Here is a 20,939-nt window from a genome sequence, read left to right on the forward strand (position 1 = left end):
CTGTTTTCAGGGGCGTAACACTAGCATTACCCAAGAGGTAGCAAACATTGCAACTTCTTAATTGCAAACTTATCTACACAGTTACACTGCACAATAATGTAACCATAACTCACTATTGCACCCCCTATTAGCGCAATAACATTCCCAACACAAACTTAGTGGCTACTAGTGCTGGAAACCTAGAACGACAGAGGACTGGGGGCCAAGCACCAAAGGCTGAAGTCCGGGAACCTACAGTTGAAGTCGGAAGTTTACATACACTTAGGTTGGAGTCATTAAAACTCGTTTTTCAACCACTCCACAAATTTCTTGTTAACAAAGTATAGTTTTTACAAGTCGGTTAGGACATCTGCTGTGTGCATGACACAAGTCATTTTTCCAACAATTGTTTACAGACAGATTATTTCACTGTCTCAAAATTCCAGTGGGTCAAAAGTTTACATACAGTAAGTTGACTGTGCCTTTAAACAGTTTGAAAAATTCTTACAAATTATGTCATTGCTTTAGAAGCTTCTGATGGGCTAATTGGCATAATTTGAGTCAATTGGAGGTGTAGCTATGGATGTATTTAAAGGCCTACCTTCAAATTCAGTTCCTCTTTGCTTGACATCATGGGAAAATCTAAAGAAATTAGCAAAGACCTCAGAAAGAAATTGTAGACCCTCACAAGTCTGGTTCATCCTTGGAAACAATTTCAAAACGCCTGAAGGTACCACGTTCATCTGTACAAACAATTGTGCGCAAGTGTAAACACCATGGGACCACGCAGCCATCACACTGCTCAGGAAGGAGACGCCTTCTGTCTCCTAGAGATTAACATATTTTGGTGCGAAAAGTGCAAATCAATCCCAGAACAACAGCAAAGAACCATGTCAAGATGCTGGAGGAAACAGGTACAAAAGTATCTATATCCACAGTAAAATGAGTCCTATATCGACATAACCTGAAAGCAAGGAAGAAGGCACTACTCCAAATCCGCCATTAAAAAAAAATCTTACTTTTTGGAGATATGTCCTCTGGTCTGGTGAAACAAAAAGGAAAAAGGGGGAGGCTTGCAAGCTGAAGAACACCATCCCAACCGTGAAGCACGGGTGTTGTCAGCATCATGGTGTGGGGTGCTTTGCTGCAGGAGGGACTGGTGTACTTCACAAAATAGATGGCATCATGAGGCAGAAAAATTATCATATACAATTTATTTATATAGCCCTTCTTACATCAGCTGATATATCAGTGTTGTACAGAAACCCAGCCTAAAGCCCCAAACAGCAAGCAATGAAGGTGTAGAAGCACGGTGGCTAGGAAAAACTCCCTAGAAAGGTCAAAACCTAGGAAGAAACCTAGAGAGGAACCAGGCTATGAGGTGTGGCCAGTCCTCTTCTGGCTGTGCAGGGAGGAGATTATAACAGAACATGGCCAAGATGTTCAAATGTTCATAAATGACCAGTATGGTCAAATAATAATAATCACAGTAGTTGTCGAGGGTGCTCCTGCTGTCTCTCGAGAGTTGAAAACAGCAGATCTGGGACAGGTAGCACGTCCGGTGAACAGGTCAGTGTTCCATAGCCGCAGGCAGAACAGTTGAAACTGGGGCAGCAGCACGGCCAGGTGGACTGACTGGGAACAGCAAGGAGTCATCATGCCAGGTAGTCCTGAGGCATGGTCCTAGGGCTTAGGTCCTCAGAGAGAGAAAGAAAGAGAGAATTAGAGAGAGCATACTTAAATTCACACAGGACACCGGATAAGACAGGAGAAATACTCCAGATATAAGACTGACCCTAGCCCCCCGACACAAACTACTGCAGCATAAATACTGGAGGCTGAGACAGGAGGGGTCCCATCCGTGGCCCCATCCGATGATACCCCCGGACAGGGCCAAACAGGCAGGATATAACCCCACCCACTTTGCCAAAGCACAGCCCCCACACCACTAGAGGGATATTTTCAACCACCAACTTACCATCCTGAGACTATGTGGATATTATGTGAATTATGTGGATATATTGAAGCAACGTCTCAAGACGTCAAAATTCACCCAACTTATTGTGGGAAGCTTGTGGAAGGCTACCCGAAACATTTGACACAAGTTAAACAATTTAAAGGCAATGACACCAAATACTAATTGAGTGTATGTAAACTTCTCACCCACTGGGATTGTGATGAAAGAAATAAAAGCTGAAATAAATCATTCTCTCTACTATTATTCTGACATTTCACATTCTTAAAATAAAGTGGTGATCCTAACTGACCAAAGACAGGGATTTTTTACTGGGGTTAAATGTCAGGAATTGTGAAAAATTGAGTTTAAATGTATTTGGCTAAGGTGTATGTAAACTTCCGACTTCAACTGTAAGTCAGAAAAGTTTTAACTTGCAACTATTTTCAGAGACTGAGGGTCGGGTATGAATGGAAAGGTGGCCATGGTAGACTGGGCCTACCAGGAAGGCGGGGAACTCTAGACCTACCATTGGGCAGGATACACTGGACCAACTTGAGGGACAGGACACTTTACACATTTCAGGTACACAGGAAACTGAAACTCTGACCCTACCAGGAAGGAAGGGAACTCTGACCCTACCATGGGGGAAGGAAACTCTGACTCTGCCCATATTCGGGAGGAAGGGGACACTTACCCTATGGTGGGGGCAGGGAAATTGACATCTAGGTCACAGGGAGCATCAGGGGTGCCTTCTGGTGGGTCACCCGGGGTGATGTCTGGCAGGTCCCCTGAGTAGAGGGGGGAAACCCTACCGGTGTACTGTCTGTGGTAAAGGGTTTAGTGTGAGCTGCAACCTGACGCAGCACATGATGATACACACAGGGGAGAGACCTTACCACTGTCCTGACTGTCAGAAAGGATTCATCACCATGGTCCGGCTGAGGAGACATCAGATCGCCGTTCACATGCAGGGAGAAATGTTCTTCTGTAAATGACCAACAGCTGTAAAAGCATGCAGGCCTTGAAACACACAGTAGAGTACACAGGGTCTGAAGGTAGAAGGATCTTCTGGGCTGGAACTAGTACGGTGCTGGCAGGCGTGGCTGGAGAGGCCCCAAAGTTCTGGCTGCACTTGGCATCTGTAGTAGCTGCAGACTGTGGCTCCATCCTAGGAGCAGATGAAGGATCCACCGCTGGATTGGGCTCTGACCTGGAGCGGGAGAGGCAGATGGAGACTTTGTGGTTTAAGGTTCCAGGGCAGCAGACAGTCGAACCTCGAGCAGCCGTGCTTAGTCCCTTCCTGTACTCCATGTTCACCCACGACTGCGTGTCCGCTCACAACTCCAACACCATCATTAAGTTCAGACAACACGACGGCTGTGTAAAGGTTTTCCTGAGATAGATCTGATTAGAAGTGGTTTTTTGGGGGGTATCTGCACTTTAATATTTCTATTTTTGACAGCTTTAACCCTTACTCCACTACATTCCTAAAGAAAAGAATGTACTTATTACTCCACACATTTACCTTGACACCCAAAAGTACTCGTTACATTTTGAATGGTTAGCAGGACAGGAAAATTGTCTAATTCACACACTTATCAAGAGAACATCCCTGGACATCCCTACTGCCTCTGATTTGGCAGACTCACTAAACACAAATCCTTTATTTGTGAATTTTGTCTGAGTGGTGAACTGTGCCCCTGGCTAACCCGTAAATAAAAAAAACAAGAAAATCGTGTTGTCTGTTTTGCTTATTATAAGACATTTAAAATGATTTATACTTTTACTTTTGATACATTTTAAAGCAAATACTTGTACACTTTTTCTCAAGTAGGATTTGACTTGGTGACTTACCTTTTCTTACACTGCTGATTAGTGGCCTATGATACTTCTGTCAGTGTGTCAGGGTTCAATGGAATGGTTGTGTTCCAGCAATTTAGAAAAAATAACCCCTTATTCAGTTCTTTCCTTAAATGTTTTCTCCTCTGCTCAATATTCCCTGTCAGCTCTATATCTGTTGTGTGTTTTGTTATCATTCAAATGGCACAGTATGATTCTCTATCAAGAATAGAGTGGCTTTTAGCTATCCCAGTGTTGCTTCACACCGTCTTGAACTGACTAATAAAAAAAAACGTGTTAAGATATGGAAAAACAACCCGCTTCAATCAAAAATATCTAACCAATTACAGAGTGCTGGTGTAACGCATTTCGCGGTTGATCCTCCCACTTCTGTTGACACGTCAGCTTTCAGACACACACTTTATTTACATTTTTTAATAAACAACAAATTAATACAAAAAGTACCTGGTGGAACACAAATGTGTATATATAAAGAATATACCAAGGACTTTCAGACACACACACCTATGCAGTTACCCATTCTTGATACAATGCATTATTCTTCTGAGATAGACCTACTAGATAATTAACTCTTCAATATTTTCCAATAAAATTAAAAAATTGATTACCGATGTGAGTGATTATAATACTTTTTTATTTTACATTATATACATTTTTTCAGTATCCAGACGGTAAACTAAACTGTACCCCGGAAGTATAAGGTTGTAGTGTTTCTCGGTCACGCACAGCGACTGAGGAGCTTATCCATGTGGAAAAGATAAAGTGCTGATTGTAGCGAACTGTTACAGAAAAGTAGGCGAAGTGAGTATGATTTACTGTAATTGTCAGTCCATCTTTGAGCTGTTTATGAATTCTAAGTATTTTACTAAGCAAGGTTCAGCTTGGATATGAGAGTCATTATATTAGCAAGCTATGTTATCAAACATCTTTGCTAGTTAGCGAACGTTAGGTTGCCAGTTCAAGTATGGGTAGCAGCCAGGGTTGCCATGTCTAGCCCAAAAACTATGGTTGACTGAAAAGACACAACCTATCCCCTCCGTTCTCAAATTAAGTGGACACTTCTGATGACGTCTGACGAGTATACACTTGCAGGGCGAGGAAGTAATGATTTTTAAATAGACCACACTTGGCCGGAAATTCGTCACGCGTTCATCCCGCGATGATTGTGTTTTAGCCACAGGTAGCTTGTGGGTGCTTTAAATGCGCTACAGTCAAATAAGAGTGCATGTCTACTTATTTAAAGTATCTAATTATTAATATACGCCTACTGTATGATAGCGAGCAAATTAATTAGTTAACTAACGTTAGCCTGCCTAGCTGGAACTTCTGAAGAAGGAACATTTTTTAATTTAAAATTTTTTCAAAAGATAACCAAAACATATTTACTTTTTACGAGACGTTTGTGCTGTCATGTGCATTAGTAGCACAATTTCTAACTTATTTACATTTGTTTTTACTTACACTTGTATGTTGACTTATTTGATCTATTCTACTCTATTGATGTTGTTTTTACGTTTTCGCATCCTTTTCTTAGCGGATGTACAATCATCGCGAATTGAAATATGGGGAGTTTCAGACCCCTGAGTGAACATAATTGTACACTCGCAAAGCCGACTAAAAACGAGGGCTGGACCTTGCTAAGATGGCGAGGGTGTGTCTTAAGTGTTTGGACCGCAGTCTAGGGGTGTGCCGAAATCTTATCCTTAAATTGACAGGTGATACTCGTAATTGGAAAAAACGGAAGTGTTTAAATATGCCTAAGTACATGTTGACAAAATACCTCCCAGCACATTCTCTCTGTAAAAAATGTGTTCCTTCATGAACATCCCACCCTCGAGCACCCCATTGGTTACTGCATGAACGCTGCAATTTGGTGTGTTCCTGAATGTGGTCATTCCTGCATCTTTAGTATAAACAATACAATTGAACAAGGAGAAAATATCTGTTCTATTTTATTTTTCTAAAATGATTTCTGAGGGAGTGCGCACATGCGTCTATTCTGTGTTGATGCGGTTAAAGAAACCGGTCCTCCTATATACTTAATTTATAGTTATTTAAGCAACTTTAGTTGTGATACAAACGTTGGGTATTATGTTTTGATTTTTAATACATTCTAAGGCTGGATAATGCAACTAATGATGATTTGAAAAAAGTACCATTGAAAGGCATGAGCTCTGCTTTGTTTTTTTTGTGCAGGCTACACACTTCATCAGTCTCTCGTTCACAATTTGACAAGCACTTGATAATGCATCAAATTTCCCGGTGGCATCCCCCTTTTGTGGCCGTAATGCCCCCTAAGAAAATCCATGCCTTTTGCGGCCAGTGGCTATTGTGCCCTTGGGTTGTATATAATAATAATAATAATAATGTACTGAAAAAAAATATGAATGCAAAAATGGGAGATTTTAGAGTTACAGGTTATAGATGGAAATCAGTCCATTTAAATAAATCCATTAGGCCCTAATCTATGGATTTCACATGACTGGTCAGGGGTGCAGCCATGGGTTGGCCTGGGAGGGCATTTGTCTGTATTAAAAAACCTTTTGTGGGTAAAAACTAATTCATATTTGCTGTGCCTGGGTCCCCAGTGGGTGGACCTGGCTCCCAAGTGGGTGGGCCTATGCCCCCCAGGCCTACCCATGGCTGTGCCCCTGCCCAATTATGTGAAATCCATAGAAAGAAAAAAGTTATTTGAAATATATGAACTGTAACTCAGTAAAATCTTTGAAATTGTTGCATGTTTTATATATTTTTATTCAGTATAGATGCCACCTTGATACATACAGTCTACTACTCAATGGCGAGGGCATGATGGGTAACAACACCGGGACACAGTGCCCTTTGCTCCCACTTGACAAGACTGTCTGACAACGGCGCGGGAAATAGCTACCGAGTAGCCAATATCAGGGTGACAGTCACAGTAAGCACAAGCATACATCACATGAAGCAACAGTATACCAATCATCAATACTTTGATTCAAAAACCAACAATCATCAGTTTTATAACTGAAAATGTACAGTTATTTGTAAACTAACAGTGAAAAATGACTCAGACTCTGAGTCCAAACTCTTGTGATATTGTAGCTCAATGTACGGCAGTGCCTGGTATGAAAGGAAAGAAAAACGCTCAACCTTTCCACACGCCCACTCCTTTCCCTTCAACACACCCACTCCTTTCCACACGCCCACTCCTTTCCCTTCAACACACCCACTCCTTTCCACACGGCCAAACTCCGGTCGCCATATTGGATTGCAGCTACCCCTTTCTCAGCTAGTTTTGTAACTGTGATGCTAACTAGGCTGCTTGCCTGAGACTAGCTCTCTGGAACCCAATGGTATGGAATTGTAGTCATGATAATGGCAAGCCTAAGACTCCTAGCTAATGTAAACTAACAATGCAGCTGTCTAGCCTTGTAAGGAAAATATTTTATGAATTGGATTCAGTGTTTATTACCAGATATGTCCAAAAGTTAGCTAGCTACATATTCAGTTCATTCACATCCTTACTGTATCTGATCTTCTCTCCCTTTTCAGATCTAGTAGTTACACCATTATACTCAGCATGGCAAGTGAGCAGGAGGTATCAGCAGTCGGCAAGATTCTGGTCAACCCAAAGCAGGACCTAACAACACGGTTCAGAGCTCTCTTCACCTTGCGTAACCTGGGCGGACCAGAGGCCATCGAATGGATCAGTCAGGCTTTTGTTGATGACTCTGCTCTGTTGAAACATGAGCTGGCATACTGCCTGGGGCAAATGCAGGATGAGAGGGCCATACCCACGCTAGAGACTGTTCTAAAAGACACAACACAGGAGCCTATGGTCAGGCATGAAGCAGGTCAGTATGCCAGCTCATTAGAGTCCACTCTCATTCATGCATACCTTATTGATAAACATGTTCACAGATAACGATGATAATAGTGCTTATCTAAATATTTGTATTTTATTTTTATTTAGGGGAAGCATTAGGAGCTATTGGGAACCTTAAGGTCCTTGACTTGCTGAAAGAGTACTCAGAGGACCCAGTCATCGAGGTATGGTAAAACGAGGCATATTGGAGGGAAATAGAAGTAGAGAATATGTGGAAATGAAACATTATACAGCATTTGCAGTTAGTCATATTCACTATGACCAGTACAGTTCCTGTATAGTGGTTACGACATGACTGTCCTTCTCCACCAGGTGGCAGAGACGTGCCAGTTGGCTGTTAGGCGGCTGGAGTGGCTGATATCTGGTGGGGACCATAAAGGAGAAGAGGTCACCGATGGAAACCCTTACTGTTCTGTGGACCCTGCTCCCCCAGCTCAGAGGAAGACTGTCCCTGAGCTGAGGACACAGCTCCTGGATGAGAGCCTGCCGCTGTTTGAGCGCTACAGGGCCATGTTCGCCCTCCGCAACCTGGGCACCGAGGAGGCTGTCCTGGCTCTAGGAGATGGTGAGAGATTGGCAGTCATTCTTAAACTATGCGGTCTATGGCAGTTGGCAATAAAGGATCAAATTAATAACATGCAGAGGGGCTTATTTTCTGCCAAACGTTCAACCAGCCACATAATTGTTATTCGCATAAGCAAATGTTCTTTTCCTGAATCATTGTCATTGCATAACCCCTCCACTATCAGCGTCCTCCGAACACCAACACTCACTCAACCCTTTGTTGTCCTGCCACCCAGGTCTTCAGTGTAGCAGTGCCTTGTTCCGCCATGAGATTGGCTACGTCCTGGGTCAGATCCAGCACCCCGCCAGCATCCCCCAGCTGCAGGCAGCCTTGGAGCTGGACGGGGAGAGTGCCATGGTGAGACACGAGTGTGCCGAGGCCCTCGGATCCATCGGCAAGGAGGAGTGTATGAAGATCCTGGAGCACTATAGGAAAGACACAGAGCGCGTGGTGAAGGAGAGCTGTGAGGTAGCCCTGGACATGCTAGAGTATGAGAACGGCACACAGTTCCAGTACGCTGACGGACTACTACGACTGCAGGGGGAACAGTAAGCATGGACATCAGGAGAACTGCTATACAGCACTAGAAGAGCTTTCTACAGAGGTCATAACTCATGATCACTGATACCCATTTTCACTTATTAAAACTATCTGACTCTCGCCTGTCATTTTTAGCCTTTGAGACAAGGCAGTGTAATAATTGTATTACAGTACATCTGAAGCCATGTTGTGGTTAATTTATTTATTGTTTTCATGGAATCTATATGATTCAATGGTTCAATACCCCCCCCCCTCATCTCAGTGACCCATTCACTTGTATTTTGTATTCCAAGTGATCTGATCATAAGCATCTGAAATCAGGAAACCTGATTGTCGAAGATTGTTAATCCACTTTTCAGCTGTGTCATATTCGCATAGATTTTATCTTGGCGGAAATAAAATAATAATAAAAAAAGGCTTAGATAACAACATTATTCTGTATTGTCTCAATGCTGTCACTTAGCGCTATCATGGTAGTACGTAGGCTTTCCTTAAGCTTGCCTGTGTTCTATTCCAGTCAGATGTGGGATCATGATGGCTCAGGGAGGTGTTGGATCAAGATGGCTAATCCACGCAGACAACGCCATCAGAGAAATGAATAACAGGGTTATATATAATTATAAATACTTTACCAGTTCTTTTCAGCTTTCTCATTCCCACTGAAACACATTGCTATCCTCTGTCTTAACAAATACATTTTCACATATGCCATTTAGCAGATGCTTTTATCCAAGGCAACTTAGTCATGCCCTGCATACATTTTTATGTATGGGAGGCCCCAGTGGGAATTGAACCCATGACCCTAGGTGTTGGAAGCACCGTACTCTACCACATGGGTACGCAACACTTTTCCTGGAGTTCTGCAGATACTTCAGGATTTTGATCCAACTATACCTATACTATACGCACCATACCTGACCAACAGCTAATTGAGCAGTTCAGTGATTATTCAACACACCCGGTCTTCTAGTTTTGTTAAATCAAAAACATGGAGTGCCTGCGGAAGTCTAGGGCAGGGTTGCCTAGCCTGCTCTACCCGGTAATGTATGGCTCTTGCAACGCCAAGGGTCTTGGGATACATTCCTGCTAGAGTCTACCAACTGAGCTAAACAGGACTACTTAAGAGTACAAACAAACCCCTTTTGTAACCCTGATCAGGGGAACACTAAGTGTGATGTATTTACATCTTCAGTTGTGAGCTCTGCAGAGAGGGGGGACAGAAAGGCAGCTGTCAGCTCTGTGGAGGGATAGAGAATTAGCAGCATGCTGAGAGGGAGGGCAACCGCTATAGTAAAATGGGGTTGAAGGACCCACACTAAACTTAGTTTAACACAGAGCCGTGGAAACAGTACCTAGCCTTCCCTCAACCTGCCAACAACTCCGTCACCATGATGCACCCCATCATGATCGGCATCGTTGTAGTCAACACCTCCATCACCGTCATCTACTGGATCTTCATCCTCACAGAGGCCTTCCATAGGAAGATAGAGGAAGAGGACAAACCTCAGGATAACCCTGCCTAAATGACTAACCTTACAGAGTTGTCCTGCTCAGAGTAGATTGCTTTTAGTGCTTCTGTGTGTCCTGTTTTGTCTGGTGGAACTGCTCAGTCCTCCACAGCTTCAGCACAGTGCTCCTACCATTGGAGCACAGTTTTACACACAGGTAGTGCATCTCTTGAAACTGATCAATAAATATATTTCCGTATATGATTAGCTGTATTTCTAACATGTTATTTTACAAAGGGTTTTCTGACTCCCATTCATACAGGAAATGCTATGACCTTGTCTTGACTCTGTGGCATTACAGTATTGAAGCTTATCTCCAGATTGGGAAGCGATTAAATCATACACACATTGCTGAGTGAAAAAAATCAGATATCTTGTGTGCAGATTCCAGGTTTTAGCAGATTGAACACTTCCTGAACCCTCCCTTTGTTCGGCTTGATGTGTCATCTTATGGACACCAGACGATATCTTACTACTGCTCACATAAGGAGAGGAAAATACATCCAATGCAGCCTTATATCAGGGAAATGAATGGACTGAAGGGCAAACTCAACCAAAGGATTCTTTGTTTGCAGCTCAACCCAGCAAGGTATTTTGCTATCTCTTTTCCTCATTCTAGTGTCAACATTTGTGATTTGTTTACTGGTTGCTAACTTTGTGTGCTCAACATAGCCTGTTGATTATATGTGTGATGCAGGAAAATACATTTGTGTTCATTACACATCATTCAATATGTTTTAAATGATTTCTGATTGTATCCTTTATACTCTGGCAATTATATGATCTGGTAATCAGTCATTGAAAGCTTGGTCTATATATATGGATAATGTCCTACCAAATTGATATCTATCTTTTTTGACACATCCAAAATACTTTCCCACCTAATCATGATTTGGCAGAAACCAGGATTATAATCTATCATACTTATATGGACAAAGAGTTGTCACCATAAATGATCTGTCAGAGATAAAGGATGTCATCGACTACTCATGCACAGGAGGCTGCTGAGGGGAGGACAACTCATAATAATGGCCGGTTCAGAGTGAATGGAATGGCATCAAACATATGGAAACCATGTGTTAGATGAATTCGATACCATTCCACCTCCTGTGCCAACAACCTCCTGTGTACTCATGGTCATACTCATTCATCCGTGCTGTCCTGCGTCATCCACAACCATCATCCTAGTCTGACAGGGAACACCCTTGAGGATTAATTAGATCTAGGTGTTGAAGGTTATGATGGACACAGAGATTTGTATAGAGTTAGACACAGAGGAGGGACTCTTGACCCTTCAGTCCAGTTTCACTCAAAGCTCAGGAGCAGTAGAGCTACTTACCTGCTGCTGACCAGAGGGGCTTCAGTCCTCCCTGTCAGGCCAGCCTCACACAGCAGAGACAGACAGCATGGTTCACCCCATCATGGTTGGCATTGTCACTGCCAACACCTCCCTAGCTATCGTCCTCTGGAACTTCCTGTTGTCTCAAGTTTTCTGCAGGAAGATCAAGGATGCACCCAACCCTGAGGATGTCGTCCCAGTCTGAGTGAGCAAACTCTTCACTGACTAGACTAGAGAAATACGGCTTTAGGTTCATTTCTAGGCTTTGCTAGTGCTTTTGTTGTGAGTGTTCTGCTTTTACACTGGGAGAGTGGCTCATGTAGTACTCTAGGCAGTGCTGATACAGCTGCTCCGTCTCATCTGTCTGAGAGAACTTTTCTGCACTTTGGTTGCATGAGCAAACTTCAAAGGGGTTTTTACATGTACTTAGACACCTGCACATTTCATCTTACAGTAACTGTCTCATTCCTGTGTCTGTTTCTTCATTCTTTGATTCCATCTCTCCCACCTCATTGAGACACATCTGGAGGGGAATTGATTTCTGGAAAGACAGGACAGTGCCACACAATGATATTTCTGGACAAAGGAGGAATGCACAACTGAATGGTGGGATGGGCTGGAGCGTGAATGAAAGAGTTGAGCTGATTAATAGCACTTTAAGCCTCTTTGTCCGTAACTGAAGTCAGAACAAATCCTTTCCTTCAAACTGAAAATCCAGACTGATTGAAGTTCAACATCACAAATAGCAACATATTCTCTGAAAATCAGAAAGTTGTCAGATCATCCCCACATCCGTTCCTTACCCCTTAAATCACAACAGACTTCAGGGAAGTTTTGTTAGGGGAATGAAGTTGTCCTTCACAACAGATGTACTGTATTTTGGGAGTTTTTGCCTTCAAAAGGATACTGCTAACTCCCTTATACTATCTTGTCTTATCAGCCATAAGGCTCGTTTAATATGAAGAATATACCGGGCATGAGCCACACAGACTGTTTGGTTCACTGTTCTTTTCTTTGTAAAAGAGTCTTTCCTCCAGAATCATTCCATGATGGTGTTTTTAACCAACAAGGTCAATTCATTCTCATATACCTTTAATCAACTTCCCCTTTCTACTAATTCAATTTGTGGATGGATTCCCCACAGACCGGAACACTATGGCTAACTGTACCATGGAGCCTCCAGGGGTCCAGACCCAGCCTACTGCTGAGTGGGGAGAGGTGTGGAACCGCCCCAGGACATATAACCCAAGGCAGCTTCTACAGGCCATAGAGAAGGAGGATGATCTCTACTTTGTTGACTATGTACCCTCCTCCCGTGATGCCTTCCACATGCCTCCTCATGTCCTCTATGTCACAATGGGAGTGATAGTGGTAGTAGTGGCCTGCTACGGCATCCTAGGACACCTGATCAATGATCTGTACCATGACCTGGCAGGTAAAGTGGGGTGATCACATGTCAAAAGACGCATCCCTGGTCATCGAGAATGTCACCATAGATCTTAGGGTGGCAGGTAGCCTAGAGGTTAGAGCGTTGGGCCAGTAACTCAAAGGTCGCGGTTTTAATTGCCTGAGCCGATAAGGTGAAAAATCTGTCGATGTGCTCTTGAGCAAGAGACTTAACACTAATTTGCTCCAGGGGTGATGTACTACTATGGCTGACCCTGTGCAACAGCACATTTCACTGCACCTATCTGGTGTACGTGACAATAAAACATATTTATTTCTATTGTGGTGAATTCCATAATTCTGTATTTTCTTGCTAAACATGTTCAAATGATCTTGATGGATGTCAGACCTCTGTGGTATTCTGCATGCGGTTAATCATGAGAGTACGTGAGGGTTGCCATCTATGAGTATGAGCCTTAGGTTGTAGAGCTTGATAGTCATTGTTAGAACCAAATGTTGTGAGAATCCCCTTTATTACATGACGCTGCCACGTGCCCCCCAATCACAAACATCTGTTCACTGACCCAGATACTAGACAGACAGACATCTTTGGTAGAACTAATCAGATTAGTATCCTTTCACTGTGGCACCCATTGATACTGATCAGCTTTGACCTTCACACCTCGTAGCACCAATTAGAAGCCATGGAAAAGGCATGTCAGCTGGATCTGTGGATTAAGAGCGCTAGTTAAGGCTACTTCACAGTCAAAACAAACACATACAGTACATTCGGAAAAGTATTCAGACCCATTTACTTTTCCACATTTTGTTACGTTACTGCCTTATTCTAAAATGGATTAAATCGTTTTTCCCCCTCATCAATCTACACACAATCCCCCCCCTTCCCCAATATGACATTTACAGAAATATTCATACCTTTTACTCAGTACTTTGTTGAAGCGCCTTTGGCAGCGATTACAGCCTTGAGTCTTCTTTCGTATGACGCTACAAGCTTGGCACACCTGTTTTTGGGGAGTTTCTCCCATTCTTCTCTGCAGATCCTCTCAAGCTCTGTTAGGGTTGATGGGGAGCGTCGCTACACAGCTATTTTCAGGTCTCTCCAGAAATGTTTGATCGGGTTCAAGTCCGGGCTCTGGCTGGGCCACTCAAGGACATTCAGAAATTTGTCCAAAAGCCACTCCTGCGTTTTCTTGGCTGTGTGCTTAGGGTCGTTGTCCTGTTGGAAGGTGAACCTTCACCCCAGTCTGAGGTCCTGAGCGCTCTGTACTTTGCTTCGTTCATAGTCTACCAGTCCCTGCCGCTGAAAAACATCCCCAAAGGTTGATGCTGCCTCCACCAAGCTACACTGTAGGGATGGTGCCAGGTTTCCTCCAGATGGGATGCTTGGCATTCAGGCCAAATAGTTCAATCTTGTTTCTCTGAGAGTCCTTTAGGTGCCATTTGGCAAACTCCAAGCGGAGGAGGACCTACAATGCTGCAGAAATGTTTTGGTACTCTTCCCCAGATCTGTGCCTCGACACAATCCTGTCTCAGCGCTCTACGGACAAATCCTTTGACCTCATGGCTTGGTTTTTGCTCTGAAATGCACTGTCAACTGTGGGACCTTATATAGACAGGTGTGTGCCTTTCCAAATCATGTCCAATCAATTGAATTTACCACAGGTGGACTTCAATCAAGGATGATCAATGAAAACAGAATGCACCTTAGCTAGCTTCAAGTCTCATAGCAAAGGGTCTGAATACTTATGTAAATAAGGTATTTCAGTGTTTGCTTTTTCATTATGGGGTATTGTGTGGAGATTGATGAGGGGAAAATAATAATTGAATCCATTTTAGAATGAGGCTGTAATGTAACAACATGTGGAAAAAAATCAAGGGGCCTGAATACTTTTCATAGTGGTGTCGAAATGAGCTTGACCTTATATTGCTATACAGTATAAGGAATGTGTACATGCCAAACACTAAACCTGTCACTTTGTGCACATAGACTGGGTCCTAGGCCCACACCCAGATGAAGAGGAAGGTGCCTGTGAGCCTACAGGAGTGGAGAAGGAGGAGAGGTGGAAGACTGCCGTCGAGGCAAAGAGGTGGATGACGATCAACATAGAAGAGGAGAGGAAGGGGGTCCTTCCATTAGTCAAGTCTCCCAGCATGTAAAAAACAAAGAATCAACTTTCCTCTCCAGAAAACAGACTCACATCTCTATTAGGCTAAATGTTATTCTGACCCCAATTGACTAAGTTCCCTTGATAGCAATACACAGTCCACTCTATCCTGCTCTCCGCTCTGTCCTCATTTCCTCCCAGGTTGGCTCCCAAGCAGCCAAATCCCATTTCTGTTACTTCTAAACTAATCCCGTTTTGATACAAATTAAAGGAATCTGCAACCCCAATCTATTTACACAATGTAATTTTAGCATCAGAGGCATAGGATAAACGAAGTTACTGTATATACAAACAATGTAACTGTTTTACCATTTTCTGTACTGTATAGGATAACAAATGTAGACAGTTTGAACAATCCAATGGTGCAGAAACATTCATTTGTGGCAGTGCTCCCTGAAAGGTTCCATTTCCTTTTGACCCCCGTAGAAATAACAGTTCACATTAATACCATGGGACTGAGCAGCACCTGGACAAACACACACAACACTCATCACTTTTGCTAGTGTTGAGCTTTATGTGCTGCTGTAACGCTGTAAACGTAAATACATCTGTTTGCTTGTGGATAAGGTGGCCAAAGAGGATGACCCTTGTTCCAATAAAGGAAAGACTGGACCTGTCTGTATGTCTTTCTGAATGTGTATATCTGTTTCTTTATCTCCTTATCCCGATCCTTTATTATCATGTGGGGTTAAGCTAAGCCAGTCTTACTAAGAGACAGGGCACGGGGGACTAAGGCCCCAGCAGTGGCGACTCAGGGATTTAGCAATGACACACAAGGTCACACAAGACCTGAGCATATGGTAAGGTCACTCACTAGAAGGTCTCTAATCTCTACAGGCATCTGATACAAAGCAATATGGTTTGGCTTAAGGAAAGTTAAGATTGTAATTCTTCCATTGCCCAATGAAAGACATGATGATTACAGCTCCTAGATTTAACAGTGGGTTGACAGAGGGGACTTGGTAAAGAGATTGTCAAACATGCTTAACCCTTAACACTCAACATGAATATTTACTGACAAAACATACACAAATGGAACAAATAAAAGGTACCATAAAGCAAGATGCCACCCCTCTCTCTCTTTTGGAGATATGGATCAAAAAATATATATTCAAGCATAATGTACTTCTCTTTGTTTTCCAATCCAATCCTAAATCCAATCCAGGCATAGAGAACTGATCTTGACCTGGCCCTTATGACACTAAGCACATTAGCTTGCATGAGTCTCTTTTTCTCTTTGCAGTCAATGCAATCTAGGACTAGAGCACTCCTGCAGCCATGGCAACCTCATACTGCTGTGGGGTGGGACACAGCACAAGGGCTGCAGTGGCTTGTCATTGTAACGGCTGTTGGTGGAAGAAGGTGAGGACCAAAGCACAGCGTGGTACGGGTTCATGTTTGTTTATTGACACTGAACACTAAATACAAAAACAACAAAAGGGAATAACTGAAACAGTCCTGAAAGGTGAAAAACACTAAACAGAAATCAACTTCCCAGAAAAACCCTGTGGGGAAAAGCTACCTAAGTATGGTTCTCAGAGACAACGATCGACAGCTGTCCCTGATTGAGAACCATACCCGGCCAAAACAAAGAAATACAAAAACATAGAAAAAGAACATAGAATGCCCACTCTAGTCACACCCTGACCAACTCAAAAACAGAGACATAAAAAGCTCTCTACGGTCAGGGTGTGACAGTCATGTAATACATCTAAAACAACAGATTCTCAGTGGTGGAGAGAAGATTGATTAACGCGATTGATTGATGCATAGTTGTTCCAGAAATTCCTCAAGATTGGAGATTACTGTTGGTAATTACCACAGCCTGCCAAATTAGGAAGTGGAGAAAGAAAACACTGGTACTGGTAGGTACACAAGTTGTTCTTATTTTAAAAACTCTTTGATACATGCTTATGCTGCACTGAACAAAAATATACATTTTGTCATACAACACAATGCCACAGATGTCTCAAGTTTTGAAGGAGCATGCAATTGGCATGCTGACTGCAGGAATGTCCATCATAAGCTGTTGCCAGATAATTGAATGTTAATTTCGCTACTATCAGTCACCTCCAACATTGTTTTAGAGAATTTAGCAGTACTTCTAACCGGCCTCACAACTGCAGACCACCTGTAACCACGCCAGCCCAGGACCTCCACATCTGGCTTATTCACTTTTTTTTTTTTTTTTTACCTTTATTTTACTAGGCAAGTCAGTTAAGAACAAATTCTTATTTTCAATGACAGCCTAGGAACAGTGGGATAACTGCCTGTTCAGGGGCAGAACGACAGATTTTGTACCTTGTCAGCTCGGGGATTTGAACTTGCAACCTTTCGGTTACTAGTCCAATGCTCTAACCGCTAGGCTACCCTGCCGCCCCAATTGACTGATTTCCTACATTCGCATTAACATCTGCTAACCATGTGTATGTGACAAATAAAATTGGATTTTGATCTTGTATCTTGCAGTGACTGGGTGTATTGATACACCATCCAAAGTGTAATTAATAACTTCACCATGCTCAAAGGGATATTCAATGTCTGGTTTACCCATTTACCAATAGGTGCCCTTCTTTGCAAGGCATTATAAAAATCTCCCTGATCTTTGTGGCTGAATGCACTGTTTGACTGAGGGAATAAATTGTATGTGTGGGGTACAGAGATTAGGTAGTAATTCAAAAATAATGTTCATCACTATTATTGTACACAGAGTGAGTCCATGCAACTTATTATATGACTTGTTAAGCACAGTTTTACTCCTGAACCTATTTAGGCTTGCCATAATAAAGTGGTTGAATACTTATTGACTCAAGACATTTTAGCTTTTCATTTTTATTTAATTTGTCAAAATGTCCAAAAACATTGCATGGCTTTCGACCTTCGTCTCTCCCGAGCCCGTACGGGAGTTGTAGCGATGAGACAAGATAGTAACTACTAACAATTGGATAGCACAAAATTGGGGAGAAAAGGGAGTAAAAATTAAACAACAAAAAAAACACAAAAAAATGAAAAATGTCCAAAAACATAATTCTACTTTGATATTGAGATATTATTGTGTCTAGGCCATTGACAAAAAAATTATCGAATGTAATCCATTTTAAATTCAGGCTGTAACAAAAAAAGTTGCGGAAAAGTCAAGGGGTGTGAATACTTTATGAAGACACTGTACTTTTAATATTGTGAGTTCCTCTTGTCCTCAACTGACTTACCAGGATATCACCAACTAGTGTTTTTTCCTATTAAAATGCTAAACTGCTGCAGTCCGAGTCCTAGACCGTAGACTATTCAACTACACACGCTCATTATTACAGCCCCTGTTCTTGTCTTGCAGAGAGGAAGATGGGGGTTGGTATGCAAATAAAGCTGTAGAAATGGGAGACGGAAAGGCTGGAGAGTTTATACAGACCAACCTATAGAGAGAGAGACCACCAACCACAACATCCGAGGAGGGGACACACTCAGACATCCCTCTGACATCCCAACTGTAATGAATTACATGTTGATAATGGTAACAATAGTGATTTCGTTTTATTTAGTAACCAATGTTTTTAGTGTTACTGTAAAAGAAACGAGCGCTTTACTTACTCTGCCACTAGATGGACTTGGATTCTCTTTTTCTATTCAGAGCTCACTACAAACACGGTGTTTGGAATCGACAAGTGTAAACCGTGGAGCTACACCTGAATGGATGAAAATTAACGTTATTGATTGGTAATTTGCAAGTATACTTTCTCTGTCAGTTGTTACAATTACATCCCAAAATGCCTTGAAGAACAGGTAGTGTACATTCAACCGTCAGATTTTGAATGGTAGCGAAGAGCGGTCCACTATCCCAAACCCTAACCCTAGATTGGTTGTACATTACACTTACAGCAGACACGCTAGCCATAACCCTAACCAGAACATTAACCCTAACCCTGATTTGGCATAACATTTACCCTAATCTTGACATAACCTTAACCCTAATCTTGACATAACCCTACCCCGAATTTGGCATAATCCTAATGTTAATCTTCGCATAACCCTGACCTCAACGAGGGAAAGAATACACATCTTTCTCTCACTGCTAAGGCAGTACCCCAGTATGGGATGGCAATATTGGTGTCCATGAAGGCAAATCATTGGAGGAAATTAAACGAGGTCAACTCAGCCATCCCCTCAAATTGCTGAACAGGGGGTATAAAGAGTTTCTTGCCTGGTAGCTTAAATAGTATTCAGCATATTTAAGCTTTCTGTTCCAGAGTTCAGGGTGTCTCTTTTTGTCCCAAAGAACCTCTACAGTGCAGAGGGTATTTATATTGGGTCACTGGCAGTCTTTCCCCTGGATCCTGTGTATTGTAGGAAATGGCTTGTTTAATTTAGTTGGTACATTTGCTGGGCTTGCGTCCAAGTCTGAACCATGCCAGAATGGATTGATTAACTGGGCTTTGCATTATATTACAACTTTGGAATCTGCATGTATATGTATAAATGCAAAACTGCCCTACAGTAAGAGGTAGATTACTCATTTTGAATGACAGCACTGACAGCTTAAATGGTTCCAGCACAGTGATGTAATACATTATTTTTTTGTGATTTTTCTCATTTTATATTCATTATCAGGTTTCCAACCATCCAAATACCCGGGCTGGGAATGCACAGATCTTCGGCCAATAAAACGGATTCCTTTGATATCGACATAAATCTGCGACTTGGTCATTTTGTAAGATCAAAAAGACCTTTGAAAGTAGATGTTTGTCCTGGAAACCAATCCATAGGCTGTTTCTCTGTTTAAATTGAGCCTGTTGACTTTGAGAGAGGCACACAATCAATTCCCAGTCTCTGATTACTCATTCTGGGGTTAACTGCATGTGAAAACCCTTTAGATATATGGTATGAGTATGGTTTGATGATGCCTTTCCCTTCAAATATAAGCAATTTTAGGCAACATTAAGGGTTAAATCCATTTTATAATTGCATGATAATCATCGTAACAAGACCATCAGCACCCTACAGTGAAAATCCGCGCCACAAACTCATTTCATGATGGCTTGTATATTGTTGGTGATTGCAGATAGCTTGATTGCGGAGTCACAATTACTTTTTCATGTATATTTGTGCAAATTGTATTTATGTAACCTTCTGACCAAAAGTAACTGCAAAACTTGATTGCATGGAGAGATAACGGCGTTACAGTGGTTACAATTTCTCACCATAGGTGTGAGTCAATCACACTGCTCCACATGTGTAATGGCAGCAGTCTGTAAAGATCAACATAAAAGTTAGACGATAGATAGAAAACCATACTTCACTCACAAGGCCACTACAGTAGACACAACAGCTATAGGATGCTCATTTAAAGTAAAGAATTAAAAAACATTTCTCAGAACACACTTTTTTTTAAGCATGTGATTGGCGGTAAGACTTGATACTCTCTTAAAGTTCGTACTAAAGTCATTTTAGTCTTATTTTAGTCTTGGAATTTTCCAGTTTCTTTCATTCTGGTTTTTAATTCCTGGTTTACTTCAGTATTAAATTGTTCCCACTGAGGAGGAAAAAGAGAAATCCTAGCTTTTCCTCCTTTTCCAGGCAGTTAGCAGCACTCCAGTGGCCAGAGAGAAGACAGGAGACAGCTTGAAATAGATCCGTTCACGAATAGACCCATTTAGAGCAACATCTGAGCCAGGAGTCCATGTCAAATTTTGACTTGTCACGCGTTGGGCTAGCCCTCAACCACAGAGCATGAGGATACAGCAAGGGAAGGCCTGGAGA

General features: G+C 42.2%; 1 protein-coding gene and 1 long non-coding RNA gene across 5 annotated transcripts; one reads left to right on the forward strand and one right to left on the reverse strand.

Annotated features, from left to right (window-relative positions):
- Nucleotides 1–1,178: 1,178 nt before the first annotated feature.
- LOC135568844 (uncharacterized) lies at nucleotides 1,179–4,042 on the reverse strand. Its single transcript, XR_010462749.1, has 2 exons — nucleotides 3,791–4,042; nucleotides 1,179–3,146 (listed from the first exon to the last, which is right to left on the reverse strand). It is a non-coding gene; the product is annotated as an uncharacterized LOC135568844 (long non-coding RNA).
- A 449-nt stretch (nucleotides 4,043–4,491) lies between these two features.
- LOC115144967 (deoxyhypusine hydroxylase-like) lies at nucleotides 4,492–15,806 on the forward strand. Of its 4 annotated transcripts, none has more exons than XM_065015621.1 (8): nucleotides 4,492–4,597; nucleotides 6,557–6,716; nucleotides 7,331–7,632; nucleotides 7,752–7,828; nucleotides 7,977–8,229; nucleotides 8,465–10,866; nucleotides 12,761–14,639; nucleotides 15,011–15,806. In XM_065015621.1, exons 3-6 carry the CDS (start codon nucleotides 7,359–7,361, stop codon nucleotides 8,779–8,781), a joined length of 921 nt encoding a protein of 306 aa, XP_064871693.1. In that variant the 5' UTR covers nucleotides 4,492–4,597; nucleotides 6,557–6,716; nucleotides 7,331–7,358; the 3' UTR covers nucleotides 8,782–10,866; nucleotides 12,761–14,639; nucleotides 15,011–15,806. The 4 variants fall into 4 exon arrangements, with proteins under 4 accessions (XP_064871693.1, XP_029542009.1, XP_064871695.1 ...); XM_029686152.2 differs by having other exon boundaries at nucleotides 4,499–4,597; nucleotides 6,562–6,716; XM_029686149.2 differs by lacking the exon at nucleotides 12,761–14,639.
- Nucleotides 15,807–20,939: the final 5,133 nt, after the last annotated feature.

The sequence above is a fragment of the Oncorhynchus nerka genome, unplaced genomic scaffold, assembly GCF_034236695.1.
Source record: "Oncorhynchus nerka isolate Pitt River unplaced genomic scaffold, Oner_Uvic_2.0 unplaced_scaffold_10___fragment_2___debris, whole genome shotgun sequence".
Classification (NCBI taxonomy): domain Eukaryota; kingdom Metazoa; phylum Chordata; class Actinopteri; order Salmoniformes; family Salmonidae; genus Oncorhynchus; species Oncorhynchus nerka.